The sequence below is a fragment of the Suricata suricatta genome, chromosome 3, assembly GCF_006229205.1.
Source record: "Suricata suricatta isolate VVHF042 chromosome 3, meerkat_22Aug2017_6uvM2_HiC, whole genome shotgun sequence".
Classification (NCBI taxonomy): Eukaryota; Metazoa; Chordata; class Mammalia; order Carnivora; family Herpestidae; genus Suricata; species Suricata suricatta.
In genome coordinates this window covers 27,017,486-27,042,484 of record NC_043702.1, presented here as the reverse complement: position 1 = coordinate 27,042,484, position 24,999 = coordinate 27,017,486, and the positions used below count along the sequence as shown (strand labels likewise).

General features: G+C 41.7%; 1 protein-coding gene across 1 annotated transcript in view; it reads right to left on the bottom strand.

Annotated features, from left to right (window-relative positions):
• Positions 1-16,203: 16,203 nt before the first annotated feature.
• The window catches only part of PLEKHM3 (pleckstrin homology domain containing M3), a 45,725-nt gene continuing 36,929 nt past the window's right edge, over positions 16,204-24,999 (bottom strand). Inside the window, exon 4 of the mRNA XM_029933278.1 lies at positions 16,204-17,162. Coding sequence (XP_029789138.1) covers positions 16,204-17,162 — 959 coding nt within the window. The remainder of the gene's footprint in view (positions 17,163-24,999) is intronic.

The window sequence follows — 24,999 nt, the reverse complement described above, 5'->3', positions numbered from 1 at the left end:
ACAAAAACAAATAATCCAATGAAGAAATGGGCAAAAGACATGAAGAGACACTTCTCCAAAGAAGACATCCAGATGGCCAACCGACACATGAAAAATTGCTCAACATCACGCATCATCAAGGAAATATAAATCAAAATCACAATGAGATACCACTTCACACCTGTCAGAATGGCAAACGTTGACAACTCAGGTAACAACAGATGTTGGTGAAGATGCAGAGAAAGAGGATCTCTTTTGTACTGTTGGTGGGAATGCAAACTGGTGTGGCCACTCAAGAAAACAGTATGGAGGTTCCTCAAAAAATAAAAAAAATAGAACTACCCTACGATCCAGAAATTGCACTACTCGGTATTTATCCAAGGGATACAGGTGTGCTGTTTTGAAGGGGCACATGCACCCCAATATTTATAGTAGCACTATCAACAATAGCCAAAGTATGTAAAAAGCCCAAATGTCCATCGAGAGATGAATGGATAAAGAAAATGTGGTGCATATATATATATATACACACAATGGAGTATTACTTGCCAATCAAAAAAAAAAGAAATCTTGCAATTTGCAACTACGTGGATGGAACTAGTGGGTATCATGCTAAGCAAAATTAGTCAGTCAGAGAAAGACAAATATGACTTCATATATGAGGAATTTAAGATAATAAAACAGAAGCAAAAATAATATAAAAACAGGGAGGGGGACAAAACATAAGAGATTCTTAAATATAGAGAACAAAGGGTTGATGGAGGGGCTGGGAGGGGAGGGCTAAATGGGTAAGGGGCATTAAAGAATCTACTCCTGAAATCATTGTTGCACTATATGCTAACTAACTTGGATGTAAATTAAAAAATAAACAAATCAATTTTTAAAAATTTACATAACGTTATATGTCAATTATATGTTAATAAAGCTAGGGGGATAAATAAATTCTGGGCAATCTAACATACAGCATGGTAGCTATAGCTAAGAATACTGTACTGGACACTTGATAATTGATAAGAGTAGATCTTAAATGTTCTCACAGCAACAAAAAATGTTAACTGTGTGAAGTAATGGATGTCTTTACCAACCTTAATGTGGTAACTATTAATAATATATACATATACCAAATCATCACAATGTACACCATAAACTTACACAATGTTATTTGTCAATTTTATCTCAATAAAGCTGAGGGAAAATAAAAGTATGTATTTTTCAATCTTTTGAATATTGACACAAGCCTGCATGTCTTTGGTTTTAGAATCCTAGTTCCTTCTAGAAGTAGTATATAGCACACACTAAATTAGCTGCAGTCATAAATGAAATTAATTTTGCTGGTCACCTATATGATATCCATTAAAAAAGAAACACTCTCAATGTTAAGCCAAGACTTGAGAATGGTATCTGGGTTAGCGGGTGGGATCGCAAAGTCGCTGGATGTGCGCATCATCCCACCACCCAGAGCTGGGGCCCTGGGAGGGCTCTAACCAGGCTGGGCAGACCAGAGCTGCTTCTGAAACTGTGTGGTCCCAGGAAGACCCAGAAGACACTACTAGAAATCTCCCCTCCCCAGATGAGGGCAGTTGGTGCCAGAAGGCACATACTAGAAACAGACTGGAAATGAGAGAACAAGGTGAACAGATCGCGGCCTCCTCGTTCTGAGGGGCAGCCACGTATGATTTACCCTCCTTTCATCTGATTCCAGTGTTGCTGTCTGCACTTTTGTATGATAGAGAATTGTCTCCTATTTTGTCTTCCTCATTCCTACCAGGGAGCTTCGAAAACACTTAGAATTTCCTGAGTGATACAAGTGTCTTTCTGATTCCTAAGCCCCTTGGATCACAACTGACTTTATGCTAATGATGTGACTCATGGTAGGCCACTGAATAGCATCAGATGGAAGGTGGTCATCAGAAGAACCAACCACATGATTAGAGGGTTTGGTCTTTGAGCCAGCCTGACCTCTGCGGAAGGAATGGGGGCTGGAGATTGAGTTCAATCACAAGGTCAATGATACAAGCAAGCCCATGCCTATAAAATGAAACCCCAATAAAAACTCTGGACACTGAAACTGTGGAACCTCCTGGCTGAAGAATATACTGGTGTTCTGGGAAGGTGACACGCCGTGATTCGAAGGGAAGAGAGCATAGAGGCTCTGCATCTGGAGCCTCCCTAGACCTTGCCTTCTCCATGTCTTCATCTGGCTGTTCCTGATTTATATCTTTTCTAATAAAACTATAATTATGAGGATAGTATTGTCCTAAGTTTTGAGTTGTTCCAGCAAATTATTAACCTGAGAGGGTTGTGGAAGCCCAAATTTTAGCTAGTCAGTGAGAGTGCGGGTGGCCTGGGGACGCCCTGAGCTCATGGCCGGCATCCGCAGCTGCAGCAGTCTTTTGAAGGATCAGCCCTTAACTCATGGGGTTTGTGCCAACCGCAGGTGACCAGTGCCAGAACTGAGCTGCAGTACAGCAGCGGGAGCTGAAACAGAACATGTGCCTATGAGAGAAACTGATGGTGTAGTGCCCGGAGAAGGGTGTGCACCCCTGTGTTTGAGGAATCCTAGTCCTGAAAAGAGAAGGTGAACTAAGTTTGGAAATGTTGTATACTTATACCTCTTATCAGAATAATAAAAGCTCTAAAAGGCTACATAGTCAAAAAAGATGTCCTTAAGTCCCCGGAAACCTTCAAGATCATAACTGGTTTTCCAAAAGGGCAAGTTTCGGGTCCATTATTTCTTAATATTATTAAACAACCTAGATGACTGAGTAGGGAACATGTTAAATATATCTCCAGATGATTCCAATCTAGGATTCCTAGAGAATATGGTGGGAGTGGGGAGGGAGCGCTCAACACAGAGGAATGATCAGAACAACTTACTGCACGCATGTACTGTGCACCAGATGCAGAGCTAGGGAGACAGCAATGGACAAGACAACACAGGCCTCACCATTATAGCATTTGCAGTCATACCATCATGTGAAGACAGGAGGAGACAGGTATTAAATAAACAATTACACAGACGATACTATAATCTCAATTATGACAAGTACTAGAGTAAGAGGTACTAAACCAGCATTACAGAGGAGAGAACTAAATAGGTCTTAAGTCAGTCTGAGGGGTTGGTTAGAGAAAGTGTTCTTGAAAAAGTAATACTGAAGTAGTGACCTCAAGAAAGAGTTGGGGTAGTGGAGATGGTGGTAATATTTCAGAGAGAGGTGACTACAAGTGTGAAGGCTCTGAGGCAGGTGGGAAAGGAAGGGGTACATTTGAGGAACAGAGTAAAATCAGTGTGGCTGGGACTTGGTGTGTGGGAGGAAGTGACAAGAAGAGCTGAAGTGGTGGGAGTGGAATTATGCAGGGTCATTATAAGGATCCTGGTCTTCATGCCAAAAGAAGTGGGAAGCCACCAGAGGACAGTAAAGAGAGGTCCACGAGGGTCAATCTGCATTTTAATACAATCACATTCACGATGGTTGAGACAAGATTGGGAAAGGTTAGGATGGAAGCAGGGAGACTGGTTGGGAGGCCACTGTCATTGTCCCAGTGAAAGATGACCCTGCTGGTAGCAAAGAAATGAGGGACATAAGGGCTATCTCAAAATTCAAAGACTAAATATACTTATGAAGTATAAAATAGAAACTAGGCATTTCTTCATTCTTATTCACCACTAGGTAGAACCCTATTAGAACACCATGGTAGTTTCCAGAATGCAAGGAAGACATGCAAACCTGGAGATTATCAGCAGATTGATACCTCAGTGGTTAAAATGTTGGACATATGTAGAAAAAACAGTTAAAAGCATTGTGCTTATATAGCCTAGAGAAAACTTAAGTATGGCTTGATTCATTCACTAAGAACCTACACTAGTGGTTTCTCAAACTCTGTATGTATGCAAATCAACTGGAAGTTTGTTAAAATCTCCAGACCTAATCCCAGGGATCCAGGGGTCTAGGGAAGCGTCCAGACTTTTTCCCCCTCACCACTCTTGTGATTCTGATGCAAATGGTACTCTGATCACTCCAAGAAGGCTGAGGTCCTGCCTCTGAAAAAGTCAGACACACGTCATAGGCCTTGACAGGAGTTCAGGAGAGTGGAGGGGGCGGGGTCATGCAGGAAGAACGCTCAATTCCACCTGGGGGATTAGAATAGGAGAATAGGACAGGGGTAGGGTAGTCACCAAAGGCTTGTAAAGTAGTCTTTAAGGGTAGAAAGGATCTTTCACACCGAGAACTCTTCAACAAAGCATAATATAAAACTGTACCCAGAACACTGACTTGTGACCCCTGATCTCGGGGCTCACTGCTTTGCAGACCTGTTCCATTTTGCATCTGAAACATGGAAAGGAGATTTATGCTCCTTGTTTCTTATTAATGTGATTTAATTAAAACATTTTCTGTGTTAACATATTTCAAAGTATAAAGACTTGAATAAACAATATGTTGTATACCTGAAAAGAATGTAACAATATGTCAACTATACTTCAATAAAAAAAAATAAATAAAACTTGCATACAGTCACATTTTCTGCTGCCAAAATTAACGTTTAGTTTGCCCCCACATGTCAATTTCTGGAACTTTATATGACCCATGTTTGTTGAATGAATGAATGATTGGATGAAAATAATATTATAAGAAATAAATTGGTATTAACTCAGTTACTAGATTTCCTTATTTAGGGATGCATTTACTCATTTCACTTAAGTATGCTTTTGCTTTTAGGCAGTACAATGAATTTTAGAAAACCTCTCAAATAGCTCTTATATTAGAAGAGTCCATGAAAAGCTTAGTTAGTGAAGGAACTTAGCTAGAAATTAAGGAGAATATTGACCAACCCCTAGGTAGGATACCCCCAGTCTATCCTAAAACCACACCTTGACCAATTTCTCTCCCAATGAAATATCAGTAAATAGAAACTATTAACTCAATGTAGAGTCCAACAGTACATTAACACTTACTTTAGAAGTTTAGCTGGAAATGAACACATGATGAGAACAATGTTAACCATAAAGGAAGCTACAAAAAGGGACAAGAACTTTCCAGACCAAAGTATAGCAACAAAGACTGGGAGAAATGAACAGCTTAAAAAAAAAAAAAAAGATAGCACAGCTATGGTCTATGAAGTTCAGGAAGGTCTATCAAAAGATCTGTATCTTCTGAAATTCAAAATGATTTTATTCTTCTGAAACATATCAAAGACCAACATGTGACTTCTATGATGAGATACCAGGAATAAATCAAAAAGCAAATTTATATCCTATAAAATCAAACAGCCTACTTATATAAAGTGATCAAATCTCTCTGAATTTTAGAATGTGAAATAGTTCAAAACTCAAACTATGTAACATTCTTCTTCTTCCATAGTCATATTACTACTTCAGTGTGTATTCAGATTCTTAACTCACATTTATTTTTACTTAAAATTATTTTCTAGACAGAAAAAAATGAGAGACTGCCAAAAAGGGTAAAAAGCAAATTTATCCAATGATAAACATCAGAGTCAGGAAAAAGATTCCCATCTCCTGTCTTCTTAATCAAGTGATATTTCCACTGGCTTAAAATATCTCCCCCAAAAGAAAAAGGTATTATTATTAAATGAGGTTTAAATGGAGAGACCACATTAGTATAATTTTCTCTAATCTTCTATAGATAGTCAAAGAATCACAGAATGAGAGATAAAAGGGACCATATAGAGTAAGGCTGTCCCCTCTAAAATATCCCAGACAGATGGAAGTGTTGGAAGGAAATTCAAAGACCTTTGAGTTCAACTGTGTGCTGTAATTACTCATTTTTCTGGCTTCCAATTTCCAATTTCTATGAGAGCAAATAATGGGGTTATTCTGTTCACTATGCATCAAGCATAGTGCTTAGAACACAGTAGGGCTTCCATAAACATTTGCGGAAGGACTGAATAAATCTTCATCTTGCAGATGAGAAAACTGTAGCTCAGGCAAGTTAAGTGACTTGCCTTGAGGTCACAATTCCAGTTCTTTCAGTCTCATTGGTCAGGGCTCCTGATACTGCTGATTTTCACCCCTGGCCATCAGATCTTAAATAAGGGAAAGGCATTCCAATCTGGACATATCTGTTCCTTTGGTCTGGTGGAGTTACCAGAATACATCTGTTTTCACTTCTAAGTGGTGGCCTTCACCAGCACATTGGGCTCTGTGCTGACAGCTCAGAGCCTGGAGCCTGTTTTCAGATTCTGTCTCCCTCTCTGCCTGTCCCTCCCCCACTTAAACTTTGTCTCTCTCTCTCTCTCTCAAAAACACAACACGTGTGTCCTAGTCTAGGTCGCATGTGTGTGGCATGGTGTTTAGTCCTTTCACTATCCTATCACATATCAATAGATGTAGCTGTTGGTTCTTGAAGAGCAACATCTATAACTGAAATTTCCAGGTGAGGTCTGGTCAGGGCAGAATGCAGTGAGGATTTGATCTCTTCTTTTGGGACCTGTTTGTGAATGCTTTTGATATAAACACAGCAGCATAGATTCTGGTCTCTCACTGCCTCATTTATATACCACATGAGCTGGTATTAGATCAAGTGTCCTGTGCCTTCCATCTTTGTAGTTAATTTTCTGAATATAAGCGTGAGACTATCCCTACAAAAATCACTTTTTTTAGAGAGAGAGAGAGTGCTCAAGTGGAGGAGAGGGGCAGAGGAGGAGAGAGAGAGAGAGAGAGAGAGAGAGAGAGAGAGAGAATCCCAAGCAGGTTCCATGCTCAGAACAGAGTCAGACGCAGGGCTCAATCCCATGACCCTGGGATAATGACCTGAGCTGAAATCAAGAGTCAGATGCTCAACCGACTGGCCACCCAGGTGCTCCAAATCACTTGTTTGGTCCATGTCTCTAGCTTGTTTCAGAATCTGGATTCTGTCATTCAACATATTAGTTGTCCAACATAGTTTTATGAGAGTTCCAAATTTGATAAGTATGCCTATGATATCTTTATCCAGGTAATTAGTGTCCTATGTAGACAAATAATAAAAGGAGCTAGTCCTTATACAGCACTTACTATATGCCAGGCACTGTTTCAAGCCCTTTTACCTCATTTTACTCTTACTACAAACTTATGAGGTGGATGTGATTATTTTCTCACATCTGAGATTTAAAAATGGAGATGCAGAAAGGTTACGAAATTATGTAGGGTCACACAGTAAGTAGCAAATCTGGAAACCCACTCGGATTCCAGAGTGGTTGATCTTAATTACTAACTAATGCGCATTCTCATTATTATCATGTACCTTTACCAAGAACCTTGTAGGCTGAAAGGGGCCCATTAGTCAACAACCCTTGTATAAAGCTGCCAATCATTCACAAAATGGCATAACTATAATCTCTGAAAACCCAAGATTTTCCATGTTGAGGATTCTGTCAAATGCTTTTTTGTTCCCTTTCCTTTTTTTTAAAGTTTATTTAATTATGGGGCTCCTAGGTGGCTCAGTTGAGCAGCCAACCTTGACTCAGGTCATGATCTCAAGGTTCATGAGTTTGAGTTGGAGCCCCACATTGGGCTCTGTGCTGACAGCTCAGAGCCTGGAGCCTGCTTTCAGATTCTGTGTCTCCCTCTCTGCCTGTCCCTCCCCCACTTAAACTTTGTCTCTCTCTCTCTCTCAAAAATAAATGTTACAAATTTTTTTTTTAACATTTATTTATTTATTTTGAGAGAGACAGCACGAGTAGGGGGTGGGGGAGGGCAGAGAGAGAATCCCAAGCAGGCTCTATGCTGCCACCACACAGGGCTCAAACTCATGAAACTGTGAGATCATGAGCTGAGCTGAAACCAAGAGTCAGACGCTTAATGACTAAGCCATTCAGATGCCCCTCTTTTTTTTTTTTTTAACAGAACAAGTCTTTCGATTTTTTTTTTTTATTACTCAAAAAGCTTCACTTTTTTATTTAGCTTTCTGACTCTGTGCTTGTGCCTTCAACAATTTCACGATTTTCTTCTCCTCAGTAAGGAAAGCACACTTGGTCCTGTTGCAAACACACTTAGCTCCCATGGACCCGCCAGAGGCCCTGCTGATGTGTTTTAGACAACCTGCTAGCTGTAGGTCTCACAGCACGAACTCCTTGAAAGTGGCCTGCGCACACACCACATGCAGATTTTGGTGCCTTCCCAAACTTCTTGGTATAAAGGTAAACTGTTCTATTACCAGGGGTTCAGGACAGCCTAGTCGTGTCAGGGGTTGTGCTGTGTATGTCAAATGCTGACCATTCAGAATGCCTATGGATGCTGTCCCCGGAAAAAAAAAAAAAAAGCCCAAATGCTTGGGCATGGACCTGACCTGACTGTCTAGTAACTCCTCATCTTCCTTTGTGCATCCTCAACCAGAGTATAAAGTCGTGGGAACCCAGACCATATCTCTACTTCTCTTATATCTCCCATAGCACCTACTACACAATGACCTCATAATAAAAATTCAAGTTGTTAAGTTTATTTATTTTGAGAGACAGAGAGAGCTTGCATGAGTGGGAGAGGGGCATTGAGAAAGAGGGAGAGAGCGAATCCCAAGCAGTCTCCCTGTGGTCAGCACAGAGCCAGAAGTGGGACTTGATCCCATGAACCATGAGATCATGACCTGAGTAGAAATCAAGAGTCAGAGGTTCAACTGACTGAGCCACCCAGGTGTCCCACTCCCAAAATTCAAGTTGTATCTTTCATAGATGGGTAGTTAAAGCCTAGGAGACCTCCCTGAGTTTAATTCTATAGGAAATATAAGGGTGAAGTTTAAAATGGGGAAGTGGGGGGCATCTGGGTGGCTCAGCCCACACTGGGCTCCACACTACCAGTGCAAAGTCTGCTTGGGATTCTCTCTCTCTCTCTCTCTCTCTCTCTCTCTGCCCTTACCCCTTATGAGCATGCGCTCACTCTCTCTCAAAATAAATAAACTTTAAAATATAATAATAAAATAAAACAGGGAAGTGGGAAGAGACACTAACTCTTTAGTTTTCAAATTCTCTACAAGAGAAGATTCTCTAGCATAAGCAGAAATGGACTGTCGGAATCCAAGCCAGTGTCCATGACAGCCTAGCCCCTTACCTTCCAGTCCCATTCTCCTGCTCAGCCCCTTTAAGCCCCTATATCCTCTTGGAGGGGATTCTATAAATCACTGAAGAGCATAGCCCACATATGACTCCTACTTGCGCATCTCAAGGTACCTGGCAGAATACGTATGGGCACACATGACGGGTTTAATAAATGCTGGTTGAAATGAACCCTTCCACCAGAACTCCACTGGAAGACTTTCCTATCAGCAACCCCTCTGTGGTCATATTAAAGGCTGGGGAGATAAAACACACACACACACACACACACACACACACGCGATTTCTTCTCTGAGAGACAACAACTCAATACACAAAAAGAAAGACAACACAAGATAAAAAGGCAACAACAAACTAAAAAAAAATTCACTTTTATACAAGCTGTTTATAAGTTTTGAGGGGAATATCTAAGTTTTTCTTTATTGCCTTCTTCTCCTCCAATTGGCTACCTGCCTATTCCTTAATTCAAATAAATATTCACCTTATTGTCATTCCTAGCAAGTGGGAGACAAATTTGAAAATAGAACTAAATATAGGAATTGGAGATATCAAGGAAAGTCAATTCTTTTTACTTCTGTCCCGTTTTTCCTTAGCAGATCTTGCACTTCGGCTACTAGAGGATCCCCTAATTTTTCACATGAGAATCAGGACAGATTTTGGCTATGCTGAAAGCTTTTCTCCCCTCTTAAGAGCATAATATACAACTTCCCTTCATAGAAACCCACATATCTTTCTTTACCTGGACTCACTTGCATAAGCAGCTCCCAAATTCAATTTCGCTTTTTCTTAAGAATTGCCATTCTGCATGATTGACGCTAAGGCCAATAAGTAACTACCCCCAACTCAGAGCTGCTGCTTGCTTCCAGACTGGCAGCTATTTAATGAATAATTAACCACTCCATACTTTCTATCTTGTATTACCAGGGTAAAGGTATACTTTATGTCTAAACGATGTCATAAAATAGGCCTTTGCCAGAAAGACGCCCTCATTTATCACACGAAATGCCTTGTGGTATTAACAAGGTCGATACTGTTTGTTTAATATATTTTGCTTTCATAGGGGCTTGAAATGATTTGTTTTTGCAGCTGTAACGGAGTTAAATTAGGGATTTAGCTTCTGCTTAGCTAGTTGAGCATATATAACCAGGGGCTATTAATTATCTGCCTAGAGGCCTTTAGTCCTCTTCCCACTGCTTCCAGCATCCTGGGGGGGTGAAGTTAACGCACTCCCTCCGCAGCCAGATTCCACCCTGGAATAACCAACCAGTCCTGGCTTCTTAGGAACCAACCGGGTTGGGGGCGGGGGGAGACTAAATCATTGAAATTGTTATTTCTTACCCCACAGCAGCCCTCACCCCAACATGTAAATGTTATTGGTGGATAGATTTTCTTCTACATTGAGTAAGGAATTTAAGAGAAAAATCTTAGTTCAAAGACTAGTTCCAGACATCCTTCCTCACAAATGAGAAACTAACATCAAGAAACTTCTGTGACCCCGAGTACCAATCATCAGTCCGTTTCCCCTTTTCTCTCTCCTCACACTGCTGCTCTGTCTTAAATGGAGCAGGGGGAGAGGAGGAAGTTTGCTCCAAAGATAAACTTGTCAAAAGCCTGCACTATAATCCTAACTCCTCTATACCTGTTTGTATCCTCTGGGAGCAGCCGCTGAAAGCTCTGGAGAAAAGAGGCAAGGGGAGAGAAGGGGCCAGAAGGGGCCAGAAGGGGTGGGGGCAAAGAAAAACTAGAGTGCAATTCAAACAAAAATGAAATCTCTCTCTCTCTCTCTCTCTCTCTCTCTCTCTCTCTCTCTCTCTCACTCACACACACACACACACACACACACACACACACACTCAGACACACAAAGAGAGAGAAGTGCTCCCCCCACCTCAGGTCCTAACCACATACTTCTTTATCAGAGGTTCATTGTCAATCAATTAGCCGAGGCAGCAGGGGTCTGTGAGGTAGGGGCCCCCAGGGAAACAATGGGCAGCTCTGTTGTATTACTATTTAAAATCACGTTTGCTAAATAAATAGAGCAGCCCCGAGGTGCTGTCATGTCAAGGGAATTTATAACAAAAAAAAACTTCATTTTTTCCTTGGTCATTCCTTTTTTCCTTCAGGACAAGAGAGGGTTATTACTGTAGCCTTAAGTTCCATCTTTGTGTTTCTTGCCTTTGATTCCCACTCGGACCCTGCCACTTTCGGGCACTAATTTGTCAGGCTGAACAAAGAGAGGATTTGTACCTCCTGTAAGGTCTCAATTAGGAATGGCTTCTGCTGTATTATGTGCCATTCAGAAAGGACACAATGCCGGTAATTACAGGAATTTGCACTAAATGGCTGAAGAATTCACAGCAAAACTTACCCCCCCCCCTTGGGTTTACTCCTCCCAAGGGCTGGGGGGAGAAAAAGGAAAGCAAAAGCTCTTAATGCCAGAGAGATGTAATTACCAAAAGCAGTCCCAAGAGGTTAAACAGCAGCTGAAGGAGTAAAACCATAAAACTGACAGTGTGGAAATAGTGGAGGGGATCCCCTCGGCTCACTGTTGTTGTTTTTTTTTCTGTGTCTTCTGTTAACATTCTTTAGCTTCAGTTCAGAATCAGGCACTCTGTCCCAGAGTGGCCATCCGCTATCACTCCCAGATCATAAAGCAGGGACAGAAGGAACGCTTTATGGCAAGCTTCGCGGCGGCACCTGACACAAATTTTCTTACAGCACTCAATTGGTAGGCTTCTTGAGTGCTGGGAAATTACAGGGAAAATGGCTGTATGTAGTCATGCCAGGAAACCTTATGTCTTCTGAAGGGAAACAGGTATGCACCCATGTCTAATTCCTGAAGAAAATAAGACTGCTGCCTTAGGATAGGATTTATACCGCATTTTGTGAACAACCTAATTTAGAACCACTTACAGCTACATACTTCATAAATATTTTAATAAGCTGCATAATCATTTGTTTTAGCATTAATATTTTAATACCACAGATGCCCCATTGCCAAACCAAATTCTGAATCCCAACCGGTAACTTCGCTGAAGAATCGTACCTCATTTTCTCCCACTGAGGTGTTTCTGAAAAGTTGTACTAAAGCAGGACCAAATGAAATGTTCTGAAACCCCACTTTCATCATATGCTCCTCTGCTCAGGAACCTTCTGGGACTTCAGGGTCAAATATTAAGTTCAACGCCATCAACCTCTTCTTGACCAAAGAGCTGCAACTTCATACCGTTCTACTTGACACCACTTCCGACCATTCTCTAATCCAACGTGTGGCCCTCACTTCTCTAGCTCTTGTCACCACTGCTACGTGGTCTGCACCATGTGATCCTCTGATTCACGGCTGCCTCCCCTAGTGGACTGCAAGTGCCACAAGGGCCAGGGCCCCGTCTGCTTTCTTGCAGCACTGACTTCCTTCACGTGCACCTGAGTTTTCGGCACAAGGCAGGAAAGTCAAACCACAATAAATGGTAGGATGAATGAAAGACCTTCATTTTCAAAGGCATGTTTTCAGGGAGAAGAATGCAAGCACAAAAGCCCTGAAGGCAAGAATGACCAAGCTCGGTTCCAGTACAACAAGATGGCCGCTGTGACTGGGGCTTCCTAGAATGAGGCTGCCATGGGCCTGAGAGGAAGCCATGGAACAAAGAATGAGGCTGCCATGGGCCTGAGAGGAAGCCATGGAACAAAGAATGAGGCTGCCATGGGCCTGAGAGGAAGCCATGGAACAAAGAACACATAGTCAAATACAAGTAGAAAAGAGTTCCAGGGGCGCTTGGGTGGCTCAGGTGATTGGGCATCCGACTTCAGCTCAGGTCATGATCTCACAGTCTGTGAGTTCGAGGCCCGCATTGGGCTCTGTGCTGACAGCTCAGAGCCTGGAGCCTGCTTCAGATTCTGTGCTTCCATTTCTCTCTGCCCCTCCCCTGCTCACACTCTGTCTCTGTCTTTCTCAAAAATAAATAAACATAAAAAAAAAGAAAAAAAAGAAATCCTTAAAAAAAAAAAAGCGAAAAAAGTTCCAGCACATGTTAAGAGATACAAAGTCAACATAAGCATGTATTTTTAAAACCATAACTTCAGGCATTTGGGGATGGTCGTGGTCCATTTTCTCTGCAGGGGCTCTTTAAGTTTCCAAAAAGGATATCGAAAATTCTTTACCTACAGAAAGAGTTTAGTGAAATAAGGGCCACTGCACTATGTTGTAGATTTAAAAGCCAACATTTGTAGCTCGCCTGGACAGCAACCGAATGACATCATAATAAAGAGCTACTCAGTGCAGCTGTCCACTTCTGAGGTGTTTTCATCAAAAATATCTAAAGGGGAAAAAATAAATAAATCCTCAAAAAATAGTTAAAGGGGTAGGGACTAAGTGGACATAAAAACTTGTATTCTAAAGAGATCCACTAGAACTAAGAAATTTTCTGAAGTAGCTTCTCCTTAAAATAATAGATAATGCCAAGTTCAACTAAAAACAATGTAGTGGACATTTTGCCATACTATGCAATCAGCTTTTTCACCGAATGCATATTTTTACAAGGATGAAATGTTAGGGGACACAAGTAGTAAACGAACAAACAGCTGGTTTAGATTAACTGTGTTTGTGAGAAACAGATCAATTTTTAAAGTTCCATCTGCTATAATAATCTCTAATATAATGAACAGCCTCCCAATAAATTTAAAAAACATTCAGAGGTTTGCTTAACAAATTTTAGCCTTTTTCTTTTGAGACTCTGCCCCCTACAGGAGATGAAGTATTCCTGCCTGGGGTAGGAAGCCGTATTCCATGTTGGAATTAAGGAAAATGAAAAGCAACCTGGTAAACGGTGTGGACCACAAAGCACCTGAACGTGGCATTTTCTGACTGAAGGGGTGTGGAAAGGAAATAAAAATTGCTACTTTGGAATCGGCCATGCTATACAAATTAGGATTGTCTTCTCCCCCACCCCAAATTAGAAACTCCCCCTGTGCCTTACTAGAGTTCCAAACCAAAGCATGAAGGTAAAAGCTGAGCTGGGCATATGAGTTTTAGACTCCATTTCTCCCACTCCCAGATTCCCGATTACTACCCATCCTCAACCTGTTTTCCAGCCAGGGCAGACTGAGCGAGGACATTTAGACAGCATAGGGAGACACCTTAAAACGCAGGACCTGAAGCAGCTGCCAAAGTTCTGTCCCTGCCCATTCTGTAATCCTTTCCCTATTCTTTTCTACTTAGTTTCCTTCTCCCTGCCTCTTCTACTCATCCTTCTTTGTCTTTTTCCTGTTCTCATTTCTCCAAAGGCTAGCTGTGACGGACTTGCTGCATGCTACCTCTCCTTGCATCTCTCCTTCCTCTGAGTGTGAGAAACACTGCTAGTGAAGTCCAGAATGTGGGCAGTGTACACTCCAACAGGAAGCAAACTTATGAGAGATGGGTAAATTAGGGCTCAAATATGTGACAATCCTTGTGTAACCCTTGAGATTTGTCTTCCCCCTTTTAGTAGAAAGTTCCTCGATTCAGCCATTCCAGTCTCTGCCTTGAGAACTAGGCTCAGCTATTCTCCTTGATTCTAATAACACCACAGATTTGTTGACCCCATCAACAATCCAAAGCTACAGAGGTGTATCACAATTCCAGAATGTTCCCAGAGACAGCATCAATAAATTATTGTTGAGTGATTGAACATTGAAATATAATGCATGCATTGAATAAGAAGACACTAAAATGTTGATGATTTCTACAAACTATGGTGAAGCTCATGTCCCCTTATTTCAAAACCATTTTGCAAAAGTAGCTGACCGACTTCACACGAGGTCATTCATGCCTGCAGATACATGCACATCACCTTGTACGGCTTCCTCATCGGCCCCGTGCTTCTGGTCTCTCTTACCCACCCCTGAGAGTTTCTCCTTCACAGTTACAGGGGCCCTCTAGAGAAAGCAAAGATGATTCACTTAACCCCCTCCTTAGGTATATTATTTTTCGATAGAAAAGGCAATCATCACAAGTAACCTAAATTCAAATTTTCCCTGTGCTGCCACTATTTGGCTTTCAATGCAGGAACAAGCAGAAATAGAGGATTTGGGGCTGCCTGGGTGGTTCAGTCAGTTAAGTGTCTGACTTCGGCTCAGGTCATGATCTCATACTCCTGGGTTCAAGCCCCACGTCGGGCTCTGTGCTAACAGCTCAGAGCCTGGAGCCTGCTTCCGATTCTGTGTCTCTCTGCCCCTCCCCCTCTCATACTCTGTCTCTGTCTCAAAAATAAAAAAAAAAATAAAAAAAAAAAAAGAAACTGAGGATTTGATCCTGGCTGCTGAGCTTCCCGTTCACTTTTAAATAATACACTTAAATCTGACACACTTGAATTAAAATCTTCCAAATCAGGGTTCCAATTAAATTACCTTTATGGTAAATTGACCTTTAGGAAAATTTCTTGTCCCAAATTATGGGGTTTAGTGAAAGGGAAATAATTTGATTTAGTTTATAGTAGATATATAGACTTGGCTTCGTGGGGGTTTTATTCTGTCTAGTTTACTGTTCAGGGGAAAGTGAAAGGAATGAGAAGTAAGAGGGAGAAGCAGTAATAGGGTAAATACAGATAATTGGTCTTGAACTCTACTTTGTGTCTCACTCTTCCAAAGCAGTTTCAGAAGCCCTGGGCTTCCCCAGGACAAGGTACAGGCCTATCATGACTCACAGGTCATCTGCCGAATCATCATCTACCCTGCTATTGGTCACTTCCAGATTTTCTGTCAAGGCTGACTTTAGATTCTTCCTTAACAGGATCTGACAAGGTCATGATCAATGACAGTTCCTGGCTGTAGACCTTGTTTTTTCGGTAAGGAGTGTCAGCAGTTAGCTTTGGGTCTGAATATCTCTTATGAGGCAATTTGTGAGATCCACATTCCCAGTGACCTTTATTTAAGAGGACAGAGGAAATGGAATCACAGCAGACGCAAGAAGCCTAAATTCTAGTCTGGTTATGCCTCCGCTAAGTCGTTTTGACTCAGTGGTGTATAGCTTACCTGCTTCTACTGACTTCACCAGCATGGCAGAAAGATAAAAAGATGTTTTGATGTAGGAAACTCCTTGAAGGAGAGATGCTTTTTAAACAAGAGGTGGATGGGACTAGTCCATTGTGGGGATTTTTACAGTGAATTCTAACTGTAAGATTCAGGTTGTTCTTTAATGAGCTTTCAACTAAAACTTTGCTTCATACCTGCACACTTGAAACTCTGAGCAGTGAGCCCTCGTTCCAAAGACAAAGTTGTCAGAATGCTGAGGAAGCTGGTGGTCACAGACTGACGTTTGTTCTTCCGGAGTTCGTGCCTGCCCATCTGATCCTTGGGTTTGCTCCTCAGGGTCACTTGCAGGTTTTGCTCTGAACTCCGTGCCACATTGGCAGCTGTTTTCAGAGCCTCCATCCACTCCTCAGCCCTCTGCCGGGTCTCTGCACGGAGGCGGAGGACATCTTGGGGGAAAATGACTTGAAAGCAAGAGTCACAGTCATCCAGGTTGTCCATCTGGACAGCCAGACACACGTCCACATTGTAGCTTAGCAGGGGGTCCTCGTCCAGCTTGCCAGGCTGGAAGGCCATAAGGTAGGCCCTGCTCAGCACAAAAGTAAAGGCCTTCCAGTTGTTCTGGACAGTTAGCCTGTAGAGTGTCCCTGATTTGATGATGTTCTGGTATTGTTTGGGGCTATCCAAGACAGGTGACGGTGCGAGAAGCTCACTGGATTTCTTCTGTAAACAATGGTTCTGTGTACAGTCAACGTGGTGACCAAGCCCTGAGGAGTTTGCCAAGTCATCCTGCCGCCCCACGTACCCGGGCACAGTGGCGTGCACGACTTCCCAAAGCTTCTGCCCCCAGTCTAAAGCCTCCCACGGTGACTCCGCCTTCAACTGCAGCTGAGTGTTGTCATACAGAACGGTATCCACCAGCCTGGCCTCAAGGTTGCCCAACACCGATATGCTCTGAAAGTGCGAAAGCTGGTAGGTGGCATAGAGGGCCTGATTGCCACTGCTGTCGAGGCTGTAGAAGGCTAAGTTGTAGGGTGAGAGTTCTGCATAACAGCTCTGCCAGTAACTATCATGGTCCTTCCTGATCTCCAGGTACCCCTTCTTCAGAATGTTTGGGAATGCTTGCTTGTGTTCTAGAAAGAAGAAACAAAAGAAACAATGTATTGATTTATTAACATGAATGAACTCCATGAGATGAGTTTCTTGCAGGTGCAAGAAACCAAAGAGATCAGGGAATGATATCCTCCGGTTCACACTAAACACAGTAGAGGTAGTACAATTCCAAGACAGCACAATTGACAAGATGTAATTGGGGGAAATTTTCAGGTCTACAAAAACCTAACTAGGGTGGAATCATGAGCATAAGACTAAGTATTAAGGGGGCTTGGGGGTTGGTCTGCAATGCCAATGTGACAGGCAGAGGTCTATGTGGAAAACTGTGGCCCTCCCCAATGGGTCCATGAGATAACTGCAATTCACCAGGATTTTGTGTTTTCTAGGTAATATTCTACAGAAAACCAAATATATGAGAGAGAATGTTCCTCCTGTCACCGGACCTAATCCTTGCTAATACACCTTCTTTAGATTAGTAAAGCCAGGAATGGCCAAAGGAAAGGACAGAGCATGAAGTATGCTTCTTATAAACTCCCATTTCTCAGATATTCCCATTAGTCTTCAAGGCCAGTTCATGAGCCTTCTGTCTTGTAACCAGTTCCCTGGGCTGGACTCAACTAGCCCATGGCTTAGGTCTCGGCTTCGACAGCAGTTCTCTCTCACCTCTGAGCCTGACTGTCACCTTCTGCTCCTTCCCACTGCTTCCACCAGCTACCACACACTTACCCTTCAGCTAGCCATCCTGTCTTCCAGGACCGGACTCTGTCCTGATTCCCTCAACCCCTCATCTGCGCACATGCACGCACACACACACGGCCAGTATCAGGTATCCCTATCATTGCTCATTGACGGAGACTTGTCAGGCTGTATTATAATCGTTTATTTAAATATTTGAACAAGTAAAATTTTGAAGTTTTTAAAAAAGTCTGTCCTCCCCATTGGACTGTGAGCTCCACTGAGGACAGAGGAGAGAGGTTCGTCTTTTCATCCTTATATCACAACACGTAGTACAATGCCTACTACATAATAGGCTCTTAAAAAGTACTTATTAAATGAGAAATAAAGCCTGTGGCACAACACCCAGGATACAGATATAGATATAATTCCTTTCCCTTCCCTTATTTCATAAGTTTGTCTGGTTGTGCCACCTTTGATCAATGATTCGCTGCAATGTACACAAGCTTAGTACTTTAGTAGAAGGGAACTGTCACTTGGGAGACCCCCTCATGCTTTTATCAGGCGTGAAAATGACATCCATGCAAAAGGCAGCACTCTTCCCTGATAGAGATTTTCATTTCCGAGATGCTTCTAAATCTCTTTGCTGATACACATTGGAGACAGTCATGAACGAATGGAGTCATTCCCTAAAGAAGACAAATCACACTCCCAAAGGGGATGATTTCTGATCTTGGCTGAAGGGGGAAAAAAACAACTAACACAGATCTAGATCTTAAAATAGCAAACCAAAAGAGAAAAGGAGAGAAGTGAGGCAGAGGAAAGCCAATTTTACCTGCTTTACATCTCCGGTCCTGACATTCATTAGTATTTCTGTGATAACTCAAAAGCCATTAATTTCTTGCAACCCACACTAATCCCTTTGTAGAGAGAGATAATGGATGCCTATTCTCAGTTATCTATCTTTGTGGATAATGTAATAAGGGCGTAGTGCTGTTAGAGACACTGTGTCACCTCTCCCCCACTCATTTCCATCAAGCGCTGATGGTAGTTCCATCTTTTCCAGAATAAGACTCATAACCATGTGTTCCTCCGTCCCCGTCTGTCCTGTGACCCAGTGGCTTGGCTATGCAGCCCTGAGTAAAATAAAAACCATCCCTCTTGCTTTTAGCTAGGCATTTTTCTCTGCCTTTCTTTCCTTCCTGAGAGCTTTTTACAACAGCTAGCATGAATTAGAAATTCTGCTTTAATTGGGCCCAAGCCAGCAGCAAATCTGATGAGAACCTCACCTCTTTCTGACTGCCCAAGCTAGGGTAGTAGATGCCACCCTGGGTGGACTGGATGGGAAGTCTTTCCTGGGAATCTCCAAAGTCCCCTCACCTCCTTGATGCAGAGTAAGGGTAAAGAACTCATTGTTTCCAGACTTTTCCCCCACCTGGCTCAGCCCTTTCTAAATAGATACATTAAACTGAGACAGAAAAGACTGGTGTTGATCACAGGAAGTGACCCATTCTTACAGGCTGCAGTTTGTAGCGTTCTTTCTGGAGAAAGAAAAATCAAGAAGAAGAGAGCAAACAGGATCAGGAAAATATTCTCTGGGTGCGTATTCCACTCTGGAGGGCCCGTCTATATCAGACCTTGCCAATATCTCCTGTGTGAAGTGTTAGTTTTCTTTGAGTTGTAGGGGGCCAGAGAACGACCGTTTCTCTTTAATCTCTAATAATTGTTACTTTCTATTTCTATCTGAAGTTTATTTTTAATATTTGTGTTACTGACAAATCAGAAGGTATTTTTTTAAAATCTAAGTTTTCATTAACATATAGTTCAACTTTTATTTCCCCAGACTATATCATTTCAACTCATTTAATTAACCTCACACACATTATTGTAAAGTGTTCAATTTCACAAATGAATAATAACTATCTTAACTAATACCACAAATGATTCAGATGGGGCCGCTGACAATGATTATCACCATTCCCTCAATAAAATAGGAAAGGATGATCAAAATGAATCACTGGACCCAAAAATTTCATACTGAAACCATGAGAATAATTCCTTGTGGGAAAGGGTGAAAAAAAACCAAAAACCCAGAACTCTTCCTTTCCCTATTGCTTTCCACTTCAGAGCATGAAGAGCCGGTTCAGTTCCCCTACAGTGAAGACCCCTCCCCCGCTTCCCCTCATCCTGTAATACCAGTGCGGTGGTATAAGGCCAAAGACTGCTATTTACTGAAGAGAAAGAAGGGAAATTTCCACACAATGCACCTGACTCACTTCTGTACAGCCAACACACCCAAGTTCCTCTTTTGCCATTATTTCCGCTCTCTCTTCTCAAAAACGTTTCTGTTCTCATGGCCACCATCTTAATTAAGGTCTTCGTTTTATTACATATACTGTGATATAACTGACATATAACATATATTACTTTCAGGTGTACAACGTAATGACTCAATATTTGCATATTTTGTGAAATGATCCCCACAGTAAGTCCAGTTAACATCTGTCAGCATACATAGTTAAGAAACACTTTTTTGGGGGGATAATGACATTTAAGTTTCTTCTCTTACCAACTTTCCAACATGCAGCGCAGTGTTATTAACTATAGCTGCCATGCTGTACATTCCATCCCCATGACTTTTTTATTTTACAACTGCAAAGTTGTACCCTTAAGACCTAATCAAGGGCTTAAATGAGCTCACACCTCTTGTCTTCCTTCCCTCTGGCCCTCTCCCACACTGTCACCAGGGTCACGCAGCCTTTCCATGCCCAAAACCCTTTACAGGTTTCCTGGTGCTACGCAGTGAAGTTCAAACTCCTTAAAACACTTGATTATGGAAAATTTCAAGCACACTCAAAAGCATGTAGAAGACTGAAATAAACAACCATGGACCTAGCCCTCAGCTTCAAAAGTCAAGTTTCTGCTATTCTTGTTTCCTATCCCCACCTTCTCCAACTCTGACTTTTAATTGTTTTTGTTTTTGTTTTGTTTGTTTTTGTTTTGTGTTTTGGTTGGACTATTTGAAAGCAAATTGCTGAAATTTTATGATTTCTACTGTAAATACTTCCGGGCTATCTCTAATCTAACAGATAAAACTTTAATACTCACACACACCATTTTCACACCCAACAACATGAATAATTCCTCATCTAATACTTAGTCTGTGTCTAATTTTCCCAGATTGTCTCAAAAATTTTCTTTATACAGATGATTTGTTCAACTTAGGTTCATACATTGATTTGGTTGATATGTCTTTTAAATCTCTTTAAGTCTATAACAGTTCTCTTTTTCTCCTTTTTTTTTTTCATGCTATGTATTTATTGAAGAAATTAGTTCATTTGTCCTGTAGAACTTCTCACATTCTAGACTTGGTGTATCCTCATGGTACTGCTTAACTGTTCTTCGTTTTCCCATGTTTCTCATCAACTGCTGTTTAGACCTTAAGGTTTATTGAGATTTTTTTTTTTTTTGGCAAGCATATGTCACAGGTGGCTGTCCCACTTCTAAAGATATTAAGATTGATGAGGAAGTTCAGGAGATGTTAGCCTGATCCCTCCATTGATGAGGAAGTTCAGGAGATGTTAGCCTGACCCTTCATCATAACTTTCCCCGGTAAGCTTCACACAAGGCAGGCACTCTTCTCCACTCCACCATATTTCAGATGGAGGTGACCTGATGTTGTTTCTACAACTCAGCCCTCTCAACTGTTGTGCAGGTTCTCCCACCAACCTTCCTGCCTAGATCTCCCATTGCCTCTGCTCATCTGTGCTTTCCTCCCCCGTGACGGCTAGTACAAAATCTCATCGATTCCTGAAGACCTTCTTCATCCCCTCTAGTGAAAAACCACTGTCCTCCTCTGAACTCCCAAGGCTCTATGGCTGCACAACTCTGATGATTCAGACTTCAGATGCTATTTCCCATGTATCACATATGTACTAAATTACATAATAAGTTATTCCAAAAATCAGAAAGAAATGTAAAAAGCAACAACAAAGACTTTCTGCGCCCATAACCCAGCACCCACAATCCGCCTGCTCAGACTCTATTCTATTTGATATGAAGCCCTTAGACATGGTATATATGTAATAATAATACAAATAATTATTATAGGTATATTATATTTGCTTATATAATTATGAAACAGTTATGTGCTTTCATTTTGGGTACTTCATACAATTTTATCTTTTTTTTAAATTTATTTATTTTTAAGCTGGGAAGGGGCAGAGAAACAGGATCCCAGGCAGCCTCTGCAGTAACCGTGCAGAGCCTGACGTGGGGCTAGACACAGGGCTCAAACCCATGAGTCGTGAGATAATTACCTGAGCCAAAACCCAGAGTTGGACACTTAACCAAGTGAGTCACCCAGGTGCCCCTGCAATTTTATCCTTTTTAAAACCACCATATCCCAGATTACAATAAACAAAAGAAACATTTAGTAATCTAGTTTCCTGAGAAAATCTGGACTGCCTGAGTCAGCACAATGAATGAAGTCACAAGAATAGGATCCCAAAGATCAGACAATAGTTGGGGTGAGAGACAAAGAGCAACATTTTAATGTTTTCAAAGAACTCAAAAGCCCAATGTAGTGCCAATATTCCAAATCTGTTATTTAGGCAGATTTTAAGGAAATATTTAAGTTCTTATAACAAGATTAATCAATGTGAAAGAATGTGGAGTGTGAATGGAGAGTATTCATAATACTTCAGTATAACACTAACACAAGCCTAAAAGGACTGCCTTTCAAAGTCTGGTAGATATATTACATTTCTTTTGTAGTGGAATGGGCTAAGGAGCTCTTCTGGGTCTCCTATAAATAAGAACACAAATACCATCCATGAGGGTTCTACCCTCATGACCTATGCACCTATCAAAGGCTGTGTCTCCTGATATCATCACTTTACGAGACTGGAGTTGAACACATGAATTTGGGGACTGACACAGATAATCAGACCATAGCACCAAACAGAGACTCGTGTTGCTCAATTTCTATCATATCTTTTATCCTGATCATTCATTCTTTTATTCATTTCAGTGAATCCAAAACACAATGCCCAGAACAATTTTTTCACACCTCCTTTACTCTTCCCAAACACCTAATCCCACTGCCTTATTCTTTCTGCACTGCAGGGAGCTCCTTTATATATACTGTGCTTGGCTCCATGTTGGCATCACACTAAACAATGTCCTGCATGAGTGCGGAAGAGCACAGTGTTTAAGGCCATCAGTGCTGGAGCCAATAAGCCTAAGTTAAAATCACAATTCTGCCATCCTGGCTCTGTGGCCACTGGAAATTTGCTTAACCTGAATCCCAGTTTTGTCATCTTTAAGATGGGCTATAATAACAGCACCCACCTCATTGTACTGTTGTGAGAAAGAAATGAGTAGCTCTCAGAACAGTGCCTGATAAATGGTGGGTATTCAATTCATGTTTCCAATTTCAGCCATCCAGTCTCAAAAGAAGTTTTTTCTTGCCTTCTTGTTAAAGCTAAGCCTTCCACCTCTACTTGGTACCTAATTTCTTCCCCCTTCTTCAGAATCTCTTCCCCTATAACACTGTAATATTATCCCTTCACTAATCTCTTTTCCTCCTCTCTTCCAATATTCGAAGGTCTGTATCTATTAAAAAAGCATTCACTTTATCTTACATTTTGTATGGCTCAATCTGCCTCCTTCCTTCAGACTCCAAATTCTTACAATGCATCTAGCTCCTTCCTGTTCCACACAATCTGGCCTCTGATCATTAATCTGACTTCATCTCACATCATCTCACATCCTTTCTCTCATTCCAGCCACACCCTTTTATGTTCTTTGACAAGTTGAGCGTTTTGTCGCCTCGGGAACTCTGAGGTTGTTATATCCCCCATGTGGAACTTCTCTCCCCAGCCCTACTAACTTACATGCCTCCCGCAGTTTTTCCCCATGAAGGTGCCATCCTCAGTGAGGCCAGTCTTTACCAGCTTAAGGAGTCCCTTCTCTATCTTACATCTTGCTTTATTTTATTCAAAGAACTCTCTGATTTTCCTTGAGGGCAGGGGCCTGGATGTCCCTCTCACCCCTGTATACTCGGTGGCTGGCTCCATAAGTATTTGTTGAATGCATGTATAAAGGAATCTGCTAGAATCTGTGGAGATACCAAATGAATCGGACACAGATCCTGTCAACAGATCTAAGGCTCAATTACAGCCCTTTTTCTTTTCATGAGTTCCGCCTTCTCTTCGGCCACAGCCACCCTAAGTTGAGTATGTGTCACTTCACAGTATGAGGACTGGCAGAGCATTCTAGTTGGTGTCCATCCAATCCATTCTCTCCACCTACCAATCCATCCTATACACTGGGGGGCCTGTGGGATGCAGCTTAGGCTCCTCCTACCAAACTGAGCCCCAGGATCACAGACTTACCTCTGAGTCACGAACAGCACTGACCACTACAGGCTTCCCCTCCTGCCTATGAAAGGCTGATGGATGAAGGAGCAGGTTTGGAAGGACAGACCAGAATTAGTGCTTCCTGTGAGAAAGGCTGAGTTACACACATCTAGGTCCTCTCCGAAATTTACCCATTAATTGCTCCTCCCCAGGGGTGGAGTATGCAAAGGTAGGGAGAGAGGCCAAGAACATTAGTCTGATATCCCTCTACCGAGACACAAAAGCTACAGGACTGGAGGTTCCTGGCTTCCTACCCCTACTACCCTGTAACCCTGCTAACTTACTGACTTTTATGAAATACCCTTTTAATCTTGATAATTTTCAAGTGCTTTTTTTGCTAAACATATCACATTAATATGGCTTTGAAAGTCCTCAATGACCTTAGACTACAACTCTGAGAAATGCAGCTCTGTTCTGGCTTAGTCTGCAGGCCATCCCACGCACATGCTGGGTTCACCTCCACCCTGGTTTTGTGGTCGACCCCCTAAGCTCAGCTGAAGCATCCTTTCCTCAATGAAGATTTCTCTGATATTCTAGATTATAATCACATCTCTTTTTTTTTTATTATTATTCCTAGCTAACAAACACAGTTTTCCAAACCTATTTGCTTCGTTTACAGTATTCAATTGTGTTTAAATTAGAAACTAGGGAGAAATGTTTTATTTTATTTTATTTTATTTTTTTAATGTTTTATTTATTTTTGATACAGAGAGAGACAGAGCATGAGAGGGGGAGGGGCAGAGAGAGAAGGAGACACAGA